Source organism: Malurus melanocephalus, unplaced genomic scaffold (assembly GCF_030028575.1).
Source record: "Malurus melanocephalus ecotype Western Australia unplaced genomic scaffold, MMel_1.1 scaffold_4, whole genome shotgun sequence".
In the NCBI taxonomy this organism is placed as follows: domain Eukaryota; kingdom Metazoa; phylum Chordata; class Aves; order Passeriformes; family Maluridae; genus Malurus; species Malurus melanocephalus.
Genome location: NW_026623236.1, coordinates 6,247,527 through 6,259,946, shown reverse-complemented (window position 1 = coordinate 6,259,946; position 12,420 = coordinate 6,247,527). Strand labels below are relative to the sequence as shown.

The window sequence follows — 12,420 nt, the reverse complement described above, 5'->3', positions numbered from 1 at the left end:
TCTAAATCTGGAACTTGTCTCTATTTCCCTCATATTCAATTATACATGTGCAGAAAGAAAAAAAAAAAACCAAAACCTAGAATTTACCATACACTCAATGGATATGTGTTCAGAGTGTTTACTCCTTAAACTTTATTTCATCTCAGCTCACAGTTACCATCTTTATGCACAACTTAAATTTTGGCAGCAGTGCATCCATCAAAGAAGTGTAAACAATTTGGGTAAAGACATTTTAAAACTAATCTTCAATTCATTCTCCCAGTTGACATCTGAACAACACCAAATATTTCAGGATTTTTTWAAAATCATAGAATGTTTTGAATTAGAAGGGACCTTAAAGTGCACCTCCAACCCTCCTGCCACAAGCAGGGATATCTTCCACCAGAATATGAAGTACACTGGAGTCACCACTTTCACAATGCTGAGCCAAGCAGAAACATAAAACCCTTACTCAGAAGTTAAATGTAACATTGTATATAGTGTAGAGGTGCAACACTGTATATAGTATATCAAACWATTGTTCCCAGGACCAAAAGAAACTGTTACCATGCTCAAAAAAATGTTGGCTTGCGGGCTGGGCTGCTAAGGCCGTTTTCAGCTAAGAGAATCAAACCTGCAACATCATACAGTGTCAGCAGTTTTCTCAACTTCATAAAGAAATCCTGAGACTGAATATTAGAAATAAGGCTGTTTGGATTACTCTAAACAGGATATGGAAGGCATTTACCTGACAAAGCTACATCCATGGTAACCACAAGTTCAGCATGTTGGAAAAAGCACTATCACAGCAGAGAATGAGCGTGTTGTGGTGCGAGCACAGCTGCACCCTCCCTGTAGCTCCTGCACCACCTGTCAGCACCGCGATCTTTGTGCTTTCCCAGTCCCACAGCAGAACTGTGCAGCTCTCACACTCACCCACAGGGCCCTGGGACCACTGCCTTCCTTCCCTGTTGAGCAGTTCTTGATAAGTWCCTGGCTTCAAATAGTTATCTTCTCTCCAGCTGCCTGAGCACAGGAACAGGAACTAAAATAAACTGCAATTTATTTTCACTTTTGTGTTTTTCAGCCTTGTGCCTTCATATGGTCCCTATGCCCTTTCTGAAAATTCTCCTTTTTAGCTACCTAGCTTTTCTTTTCCAAACATTTACTGAAAGGAGACTTACATTGAGGTAGTCTTTTTTCTCTTGCATATTTTTTACTCTTGTCAAATTAGCAAATCCAATTAATATTTAATAGAGTTAAAATAAACAAATAGATAAACAACAACAGCAAAAAAAAGCCACAGCAAACATAACAATAAAATCAACTCAAACAAGCATCACTTCATTTAAAGTTATATTTGTACTACATTGTGTTTTAAAGGAGAGTTTGCCAACTTCAGGATACTTTTCAGTTTAGTGCACAAAACAAAGAAGGACTTACATGAGGTTCACTGTCTTACATTACACCCACAGTACTCTACAGTGAGAGGGAAGCTTTTCTTCCAGGGTAATGCTGTGCCTTCACATTGAGACTTCTCTTTAAATATTCTGACCCAGTTTAACATAGAATCTGCCAAATAAACAACAAAAAAGTGGTGGCCTGACAATCTATTAATTTTTTCTTTGCTCACAATAACCTTTCATTTATCCATATCCATTGTTCTAATATGTAGCTTCAGGTGGGTTTAACATTCTCTCTCCAAACAATCCTGATATGTSTTTTCACAAAGGCACGTCAGAAGGTCTCATATCCTTATCATTATCTTATTTGGATAACCTAATATAATGGATTTGGGCAAGACTTTGTCCATCTTTCTTTTTTTATTATGCCCTAAAGTCTCAGATATTAGTAATTCATTAATTTCAAATTTCAACTAGTTTCTATAACTTCATTTTATTTTAATTCTGAAATAGTGTCATATGCCATGCACACATCTATGCATTATCAAGATTGTGGTTACATTTCACAATGCATCTGGTTTCCCAGTTCTAGAGATGGATTTCAAAGTAGAATCCTTTTCTGATTATTCTGAAAACAGAATAGTCTGGACCAAAACTTGTTCAYTCTTCTTGTCCTGAGAAGTAAGCCAGAAAAGACTTTTAAAAAAGCATAAATTCCATAYGATTTCTGCAAATTTAAAACCAAATTAGGCAAAGCACCATTCCTTGACTTCTAACAGTTTTTAATGCTTATAYTGAACTACAAGTTTCTGRTAAAAATAGGAATGTGTTGATTAGTAAAACTCTTCATTGATTCTCTTTGGTGCTTTCTTTTCATTTTTTGTTCCAGTTATTGGGAGGAAATGGTTGATGTGCAGTGTTTCTTCTCCCCAGCCTCTCAGAGGGAAACATATCACTTACTGTTTCTATTTATCGTTCAGCCTTTTTTCAGCTACAAGTCAGAGCAACATGGTTATTAATCTGGAAAACAATTTATGTGCATACAGACAAATTACTTCCATTTTTCTATTTCATGCTTTAGCAGGTATCATTTAGTGCAGTCTTTTTTCCACCTCCTATTTTTCTCAAAACAGTGTTTTTAACAACATACTTCATACCTCTTCTTGGTTCTCTTCTACACACTGCAGATTTAATATGACACAGCTCCACCAAAGTAAAAGACAAAAAAAAAAAAAAATTATTTCAGCCAGCCAGCCCAAGCAGTCATTCTTAGCTAAGCAAGAAGACACTAAAGCTGGACAGCAGAAACTCTGGCCAAGAAAACTAAGCCAGTGATGAACACATGGAAGCAAACTCCCTTTATTCAAACAGAGAGAAATGACAGGAGATTACACGCTGAGTCCACTTACACCACTGGAGTACAGTTCATTTTCTTCACAGTGGCTGGTAGGGGACTGTGTTTTGGATTTGKGCTGAACACAGAGTTGATAATAGAGAGATGTTTTCGTTATTGCTGGGCAGGGCTTACACAGAGCCAAGGTCTTGTCTACTTTACATACTGCAATATTGGCAAGCAAKCTGGASGTGCATGGGAGGTTGGGAGGAGACAGAGCTGGGACAGGTGACCCAAACTGGCCAAAATGATATTTCAGACYATATGACATCATGCTTAGCATACAAACTAGGAGGAAGGGGGGCACATTTGTACTGATGGTGTTTGTTTTCTTCCCAAGTCAYCATTACAYGCGATGGGGTTCTGTGCTCCTGGAGATGGCTGAGCACCTGCCTTCTACGGGAAGCAGTGAAGTCATTCCTTATTTTGCTTTGCCTGAGTGAGTGGCCTTTGGTTTCCCTATTAAACTGTCTTTATGTCAACATATCAAACTGTCAATGTCAAAGCATTTTCTACCTTTCAGTCTTCTGATTTTCCCCCTCATACTGCAGGTGGGGGAATGGGGCTTGGCTGCTGGCTGGGGCTGAACCACAGCACCCAGCCATGCTGCAATTTTGCCCACACAGCTCGCTGTGACTGTGATGAGCATTTCTAATGGTCAGCCTAGCATGCCAGTAATTTTACACAGCAAAAGCACTAGCAGGATAARCATGGCCTAACTCGTGAACATAGCCATCTGCTGGAATGCACAGCCACTCCACTAATGGAAAACGTAAGATAACTTGTCTTTGCAAGATGCTGTTTAAACATTCACTGTCACAGGTGCTACCAACAAGTTGGGAAAGTAAGACATTCAGTAAGCTAGAAATGCAGCCTCTACTCATTTACAGGCTACTTAATTTCCAAAAGTGCCAATTCTCATGTTAATGAAAACGAAACCACGAACTATGCTGCAAACATTCTGCCTATTTCCAAACTGACATCCCCCCTCACGACATTCATACATGCTATATTGAAAATGATTGTACATTTTACATAATCAYAATATTGAGGCATCACATTATTAGCAAAAGGTCTACTGTATTCCACAACAAATTTGACAGCCAGGCCTGCCTAAATACTTGACAAAAACCAAGCCTTGGCAGCAAAATGAAAAGGCTAGGATCTTCAACCTTACACTGTGCCCCTTATTACCTGCACRCATCTAGCTGTTACCATTCAGACACAGTCTACTCAGCTCTTCACATTCCTACAGCTGGAATTGAGGTATCACTAACATTCTGCAGTTAACCTGAGAACAATAACACTTCCACTGTTGCTGCATATTGCAAGAAGATCCAGGAGTGAAAGGGTTATKGCAATCAGCAACAAAAACACAAGGGTTGAGTCACCCAAATTAAGCTCATCAAAACCTGCACCTCATATCTAACATATTTTAGGTCACTTAAAGAGATAAATTGTTTAGGCTTCTCTGGTTATTGTCACATGTATGAAAATACCATTTCTAAAAAACATTTAACACCAGTAGCCATCATATATGCATGTTTTTCACACTGGCATCACAAGATTTAAGGCCACCTCTGCATCAACAGATGAATTTTAACCCTGCACCACACAAAGCAGTGACAGCCGTATGTCCCATGTATCCTTTCAAATACCACACGCAATAACTCCAGCAACCGGGAATCTGACCCAAAAGGGGCCCACAGCCCCCTGGACGCTCAAGGTCAAAGCAGGACGGCCCTGGCAGCCCAACGACARGCTCATTCCCARGCGGGAAGGTATCCCTGAGGAAGCYGCACSGSGAAGSGCGAAGGCAGGCCCCGCCGGCCGCTGCCGGGGTGCGGGCACGGGGAGAGGCTCCGCAGCCCAACATCGGCCCGGGCGCGCTGCGGGGGGACAGAGCCCGGAGGGGGAGGTGGACAGGTGCCACAGGTTAATTGATGCAGCGCAATGAACAGGCTATAACCGCTCTCCCCGGGCTCCTCAGCACCTGCCCCTCGMACACAGCCCTGTACGGGCCGGCTGCCGCCCGCCACGATGGTGCCGGCGGGGAGGGGAGAGGAGGGGAGGGCACAGCAAAGCCGAGCAGAGCAGGGCAGACCAGCGCGGAGGGCCGGCTCGGCTCCAGGGGCGGACCCTCCCCAACACCGGCGCGGCGACGGGGAGGGAGGCAGGGGATCAGCAGCAGCCGCCGCCGGGCCGCGCTGCCTGCCCGCACCAGGGTCCCGGGGAAGGAACGGAGGGAGCGGCGTTACCTGAGCGCCCCGAGCCGGAAGAGCCCGACCGCCACCGGCACCCCCGCGCCGCCCTGACAGCTCCCGGCGTGCCCCGCGCCGCCCCGCCCCGCCCCGCCCGCCGCGCTGAGCTGAGCTGAGCTGCGCCCCCTGGCGGGACGCTGCGGAGGGGCGCGGTGCGCTGCGGGCGCTGTGCGTGCGCGGGTGTTTATTGTGCCTGGTATTTACAGAGTTTAACAAATACGGCGCAGGTAAAAATGGAAGGCAGGCGGTACTTTAGAAAAATATACCGGAATAGGTTGCCTAGTGAAGCTATGGATGTGCCATCCCTGGAAGKGTTCRAGGCCAGATTGGATGGGGCTATAGCAACTTGGTCTAGTAGGGTGTCCCAGCCCAAGGCAGTAGGGTGTGGAACGAGATGGTCTTTAAGATCACAGAATCAGGTAGGCGGAATAAAATCTCTGAGATAAAAATAAAATCTCTAAGATCAAACGCTACCACATTAACCAGACCATRGCACTAAKTGCCATGTCCAGTCTTTCCTTTTAACACCTCCATGAGGGTGACTTCACCACCTCCATGAGCAGCCCATTCCAATGTCTAACCACCCTTTCTGTGAAGAAATTCCTCTGAATTATCTAGTTATGACTATAACTAGATAATTAACCTTATCTAGTTATGACTTAACCTTATCTAGTTATGACTATGTCCTCTTGTCAAGTTGGCCTCTTCTCTTCTCCCCTCACCTAATCCCTTCCAACCCAAACTAGTCTGTGATGCTATGATGTGATACTATGTTTATGTTAGTAGTAGCATTATTAGGAAATTGCTTAAATTTCTTGTGATTAGTATGTTTTAGTCCTTACTACACACAAAGAAATATGGATACTCACATGGATGGTATTGGAAAGAATTTTTAACTGCCTTTCAAAAGAGATTTTCAAATCTCTTTTTGAAGAGATTTGGCCAGTTCCACAGTATAAAGGGTACAGTTCTCAGACTGTAATCTGTTAGTTTTAAATTCATCATTATGGTTCTCAAATTTAAGCAGGCTTYGTAACAGCAAACAAAGTTTATGGTTATAAATGACTTGAGTAACTGCAAAAAAATAAAAGTGCATTCAGCTTACATGATTAATATTTTAGATTTTGTCTGAGAACAAGTATTTCTAAAATATTGCCAGGGGAAAATCTCATAATATTTATAAATCTTCTACTTGGTGACTTCTGTTGCCAGCCAATATTTAATGAAGTCTAATTTTGTTCTCCAGACTTGGGATAATAAYAAAGAGGAAATGCAATTCCTTTTCTCATTAAAAGATACCAGGAATTGGTAGATGAAAAGTAGTTACTATCTGGAAAGCTGACAATTTCCAGTGGTTTTCTGAGGCATCAAGTATAACTCTACGTGCCCTGTATTTCTAATTAAAATGGTGCAATTAAATTTTTTTTTTCTTTGAAGATACTTACAAATGCCTTCGAGAGGTAATTGTTAACTAGGTTGTTCATGCCTTTGGAGCTATTTAACAGTGGTGAACTTCACAGAGCAGAAGTGACTGACAATAAATGACCATGCGCTTTCACATGCTACTGCACTGCAGAGTGCTTGGATTTCTAGGCTTCMCTTGTGCTGAATTTACTTGTGGCAGTTACAGCTCAGAGCAACAAAACACTTCTTTCAAATTGTCTCATCGACTTTATGTGCAGTGGCAATCAAAAAAACATTGTACATTGTTGGGAAGAATATTGAGAACAAGACAGGGGTAGTTGTTTGGCTGCTGTACAAAGGCTGTTGCAGCCTCAGATTGATTACTGCATCAATTCTTGTCTTCACGGCTCAAGAGGGTTGTGGAGAAGTTGGGAAAGGCACTGTGGAGAGATGTCACTGCTGTGTTACAGAAAGAGCAATAATGACTGGGACTGTTCAATGCAAAGAGCAAAGGCAGTGGGAAGGATTGATCAAATTCTACAAAATAATGAAAGGCAACAAAATTATTGTTAACCAAACCCCAAAACATGAGAATGAGGAGGCACAGAAAATTCTTTTCTGSGAAGCAGAAAACTTGTAGAACATATTGGCACCAAGGGCTGGGACTTGCACACTATCCATAGGCTGAAGGACACATTTTTCATTTTGATGACAAACACATACGTAAGTGTACACTGAAGGAATTATGCAGGGATGTACCCACAGGGGAAGTATCATGAAGTAACCACTCTATGAAGCTCTTCCTTATTAGCTCCTCCTTTTACTGATGTTAGAGTCAAAATACTGGGCTGTGTACAGCACTGATGTTAGGTGCACTCGCTCTGTAGGATATTTACCTTCCTTTCTCTGTAATTACTTCACAGCAGAAATGGTGAGAAACCTATAATAGACAATTTTGAAGGAATGAAGCTCACACCCTATGCATACTTTAGATTTTTCATGACTTTGTAGCCTTGTGTAAGMCTTTGTAACATCAAAGGCCCTTTTACTAATACTAGCAGTCAATTCTATAATTACATGGGGTTTATGTTTGATGTATGACTTAGTTGTCWAAAACAATTTAATGCACAATATGAACATTGGTTTGTGACGTAATTAAAAATGAAACCCACCATGTGGACTAATTTATTTTCTTCCTTAAAAAAGGGAAAGARCAACAACAAAATCCCAAACCACCACACTCAGAAGAACATGTAGACAGTACAGTCCACATCTTAGAATACTTCAATAAATTCATGCTTTGTAAAAAAACAACAAAATAACTCCAGTGAAACTGTTGACTATTGTCTGCTGTATTTTTTCCCACCAAAATCGAACCTTACTCCATTTTCTTCTCTGGGACTCTCCTACTTGGTTTTGATAACTCCCAGGACTAAGATGACTTCAAAATAATCATGTCTTCAGTAATAAATTGCTCTAAAAATGACATGTACAAATTTGCCTTTTTGTTTGAAGCTTTGCAGATCATGTTTTCAAATAACTCTCTGTAACCACAGAATGTCTTGTGACTTCAAAAAAAGTAAACACTTTTGACATTGCTGAAAGACTCCTTTTACAAAGCAAAAGCTTCTTTCCTTGGTGTCCTTGAATACTGAACATCAGTTTCTTATATACTTTGAGGGTGGCATCCTGGAAGAAGTGTGCAGTGGTGACAGTGCTCATAAGCTAAGGGAAAGTCACACAGAGGTGTCAGGGTGGACTTACAGTCTCTTGATCAAAGATCTCATAAGAGGCAGTATGAAACCTCACCCCAGAGCAGCAGCTGCCTGTGCTGAGGGTCTGYGTGCTATGAGTGAAATGTGACAACATTCAAGAACTGTCACATCGATCAGGAGGAATTCAGGCTAACTTGTAAAGTTGYGAAGAAAGAGTGGGGAGAGGTTTTTCTCACAAGGAAGGGGGTGAGTAGTGGTTAATGACCTGCTACAGGACACGATCCCCAGTGTTGCCTGGGGAGCCTGCCCCTGTCTTAGCAGAAGCCTCTGTGCAGACTGAACTTTGTGGTCATGATGGGGTGACCCCAGCCAGCTGCTAGTTCAGGGACAGAACTAGAATTGTAAAAGCAAGAAAAGCTGTGGATTAAGACAATCATGTTGTAGCAGATGAGGGAAAGAGGAGCAAAAAATCCCCCCAAACATGCAGACAATTGCTCCACCTCCCACAATGCTGCTGATATTTAGCCAGTCTCTGGGCAATGGTCACTTTGGAAAGACGACRCCCTGAGTTTTTACTGCCAAGCATGATGTTATGTGCCATGGAACATTGCTCTGGTTGATTCAAGTCAGCTGTACGACCTTGCCCCCTGCTCCAGCCTCTTCTTCACCTCCAGCTTACTTGCTGGGTAGAGCAGAGTGAGGCACTTAGGAAACCTCGATAGTGTGCAAGCACKTTTCAGCAATAGCTAAAACAGCAGTTTGTTATCAACCCTATTTGACCACAAATCCTGAGTACCAACACCCAAGCACAGCCCACAATTCCTGTGTGGAGATGCCTGAGAATATGGATCCAGGCTCTTCCCAGTGGTGATGTGGCAGGAAAAGCAGGAGATGACAGCCCGATGTTGACACAGAAGAGGCTGGGAATAAGAAAACCCTGTGAGACCAGCTGATTGTGCAGACCTTGACTTGGGGCTTCGGGATTGGATAAGATTCCAGGCCTGGGCACCCAGGCCTGAYCCTACTGCCAGCTGCACCCAAGCTGGGGGGCACAGCAGACCCTGGGACACCCTCCTGCCACTGCCACCCAGGGCACCACTGTGGCTGAGCTGCTAGATCCYGCACTTGGGTCACAACAACCCTATGCAGTGCTACAGGCTCAGGGAGGAGCGACTCAAGAGCTGTTGGGCAGAAAGGAAATCGGGTCAGCTGATTAACAGCCAGTATGAGTGAACTGTGTGCCCAGGTGGCCAAGCAGGCCAATGGAATCTTGGCCTGTATCGATAGTGTGAAAAATGAGATTCACTTTCTTGTTAAAATTTAAAGGGTTTTAATAAATGACAATAGGGTACATGAAAGCAAAAGAATATGACGTCGGGTGCTTGGCAATCTGCCAGAGACACGCTGGGTATTGACAGAAACCTCTTTAAATACATTCTGTGCTACATGAGCCTAATGCCTATTCATAGACATTTATGCATATTTAAATTTGTCTAGTAACTTTTTAACATGGATCCGCCTTTTTACAGTCTTGTTGTTTTATGCTCCTGGGGTCATGTTTATGTGACCCCTATTCCGTAATTTCAGCAGATGGTCTTTGTCGATAGAGAAGTATTTATAACAGGGGTTACAACACCCCTGACTTTTCCATGCAGATAAGCTTATCTGAAGGTTGGGGGTCTCACCAGCCAGACTCCTTTTGCTGCAAACGATGGATGTTTTACAAGMTCCTCTGACCAGAGACTTTTTCTAATACTCATCCATTCCCCCTTTTGGTCAAGGTCTGTGCTGATAGCCTTGGGGACAGTGATCCTTTTCTCATACATTCCTTTCTCCTTATCTTATCTTTTGGTCAGTGTATTTGCAGCCAGAGCACCATTCATAATCTCAATGAGTCTCCCTGTAGCTTCTTGTATAGTTTTGCTATAATGTGCAAAAAAAAATTCGACTTGGAAAAGTTTAAATTACAATCTACAATATTTCAGTTATTGCAAGATAATCAAAAGTGTTCTATAACTACATCTGAATTACAAAGAAAATAAGAGCAGTAATTATTTCACAATCACGTTTACATAACTAAACTTCTTCTACAAGACAACATTATATCATGATGTACAACATACAGCATCTACCTTTAATCTCTGCGAGAACCATCACTACAATATGTGTTTATCACACACACAGCACTCATCTTAATATTTGTGAAATCCAACACTACAATATGTGTTTATAACAATAGTGTGGCCAGCAGGAGCAGGGCAGTGATTGTCCCTCTGTACTCAGCGCTGATGAGGCCGCATATGGAGTGCTGYGATCAGTTTCACTTTAAAAAGGACATTGATATGCTGGAGCATGTCCAGAGAAGAGCAACAAGGCTTGTGAAGAGTCTAGAAAACATGTCCTAGGAGTTAAGGCTGAGGGAGCTGGTGTTGCTTAGTCTCAAGGAGGCTCAGAGGGAACCTCATTGCTCTCTACAACTCCCTGARAGGTSTTTTTTGGGGYCGGTYTCTTMYACCWACAGTGACAGGCCTGGGRGGAATGGCCTTAAACKGAGACAGGGGACGTTCAGACTAGACRTTAGAATAATGTTTTTCATTTTCAGGGTGGTCAAGCGTTGAAATAAATTTCCCAGGGAGGTGGCAGAGTCACCATCCCTGGAGGYGTTCAAGAGGCATATGGATGTGGAGCTGGGTGGTGGTTGTGGGTTACAGCGGTAGTGCCGGGGGGCCGGTTGGGTGATCACAGAGGTCTCTTCCCGCCTGGATGAGACTGTGATTCCCTCAGTGATTCCCTCAGCGATTCCCTCACTGTGCACTCCGTGCAGGCGGCGCTGTGGCGGGCGGGAGGCGGCCCCGCGCCTGCGCAGGCGGGACAGCGGCCGCTACCTGGCAGTGCCGGCAGTGCCGGTCCGTGCGGGCATGGCGGCCGCGTTCCTGATGGAGATCAGGCGGGGGACGCAGAGCGCCTTGCTGGTTATCCGGTAGTGCGGGGGCACTGCTGCCCGCCGCCGCTCGGGCCGTGCGGGGCAGCCGGGGGGCGCGGCGGGTCTGGCTTTTGGCGTCCTTAGCCTTCAGCGCGGGGAACGGGTTGAGTGCGGGCGCCTCTCCCTGTCCGACTCGGCACTGCCCGGGCTGCTGTGCAAATAAATGTTTCCTGAGAACGGTGGATTGTTTCTCCCGGCTGCTCCTCGTTCACCGCGTGGATCCCGGGGCGCGGCTGTGTAGAGCAGCAGCGCGCCCCGCCAGCTCCTTSCCGAGGCATACCCGTTGCTTTTCCTCCGCAGCGCGGCGGCGGAGCTCCCCAGCGCGCCCGTGGAGGTGGCGGTGTGCGCGGATTCCCTGCAAGTGAGGAGCGGCGGGAGCTGCGATGCGGCGGCGCTGCCGGCAGGGGTCAGCCTGGCGCCGTCCTCGTGCCGCGGGCTGCGGMGCCTGCGCGGGGACGGGCTGCACCTGCGCGTGCGCCTGCGCCGCCCGCCGCCCGCCGCCGGTGAGGGACGGGGGGACGGGGCAGGGCCGGCGGGGGAATCCGGGAGGGTGGCCTGGAACCCCTTGGGTGTAAGGGCAGAGGCTGCGAGGTGTAGATTATATAGAGCAAACCCCTCCTGGGAATGTCAGTTTTGAAAAGCAAAAGTGCAGAAATGACGTAATGAAAGGGAAAGGCGGTGTGTTTGGGTGCTGCTCAGCGTTACCCCGCTCCCCCGTGCTTTCCGATAAGACTTAAAAATTATTTYCTTTCTCTCCTGTTTTGTGTTTGGCAGCTGCAAATCTTCGAATCATAAAATGCTAMGGGACTGGATTGCACTTTAAAGATMATTTAGTCCCAATCCTTCCTTGCTATGTGCAGGAACACCTCCCACTAGACCAGGATGCTCAAGGGTTTACCCAGCCTGTCTTTGAACACTGTCAGGATTGGGGCATCCACCACCTCCCTGTGCAATCTGTTCCAGTGTCTCACCACCCTCACATTAAAGARTTTCTTCCTAATATCTAATCTAAATTAACTTTCGATTTGTTCCCGTTGCTCTCCATCCTATCAGTAATGCAGTCATCTAATTCGTGCAGTCAGTCAGACTATGTTTGTCCATCCCTGACCACTTAATCATAAAGGATTATGGGTTTGTGTTGCGGTTCATTATTCTCACAGCTGAGRTTTGCAGAGGTTAATGTCACAGGTAACATCTGCAAAGTTACCTTCTTTATTTCCATGATGCTAATTTGGGATGAGGATGTGTTTGCAGTAAATAGAAAGCATGGTAGTACAGCTGT

The 12,420-nt window shown here is 44.8% G+C and overlaps 2 protein-coding genes across 4 annotated transcripts in view; one reads left to right on the top strand and one right to left on the bottom strand.

Moving 5' to 3' along the window:
- DOP1A (DOP1 leucine zipper like protein A) overlaps window positions 1-5,103 on the bottom strand; it is a 58,290-nt gene extending 53,187 nt beyond the window's left edge. The window contains exon 1 of the mRNA XM_057369592.1: window positions 5,034-5,103. The gene's annotated coding sequence lies outside the window, so the exon portion shown is untranslated. The remainder of the gene's footprint in view (window positions 1-5,033) is intronic.
- A 5,911-nt stretch (window positions 5,104-11,014) lies between these two features.
- The window catches only part of UBE3D (ubiquitin protein ligase E3D), a 76,187-nt gene continuing 74,781 nt past the window's right edge, over window positions 11,015-12,420 (top strand). For 2 of the 3 annotated variants that reach the window (XR_008965580.1, XM_057369537.1), the window contains exons 1-2: window positions 11,030-11,135; window positions 11,439-11,641. Coding sequence is in view for 2 of the 3 variants with exons in the window: in XM_057369537.1 (XP_057225520.1) it covers window positions 11,074-11,135; window positions 11,439-11,641 (265 nt within the window). In the remaining variant the exon portion in view is untranslated. Of the gene's footprint in view, window positions 11,136-11,438; window positions 11,642-12,420 lie in introns of all 3 variants that reach the window. The other variant, XM_057369548.1, reaches the window with a different exon arrangement.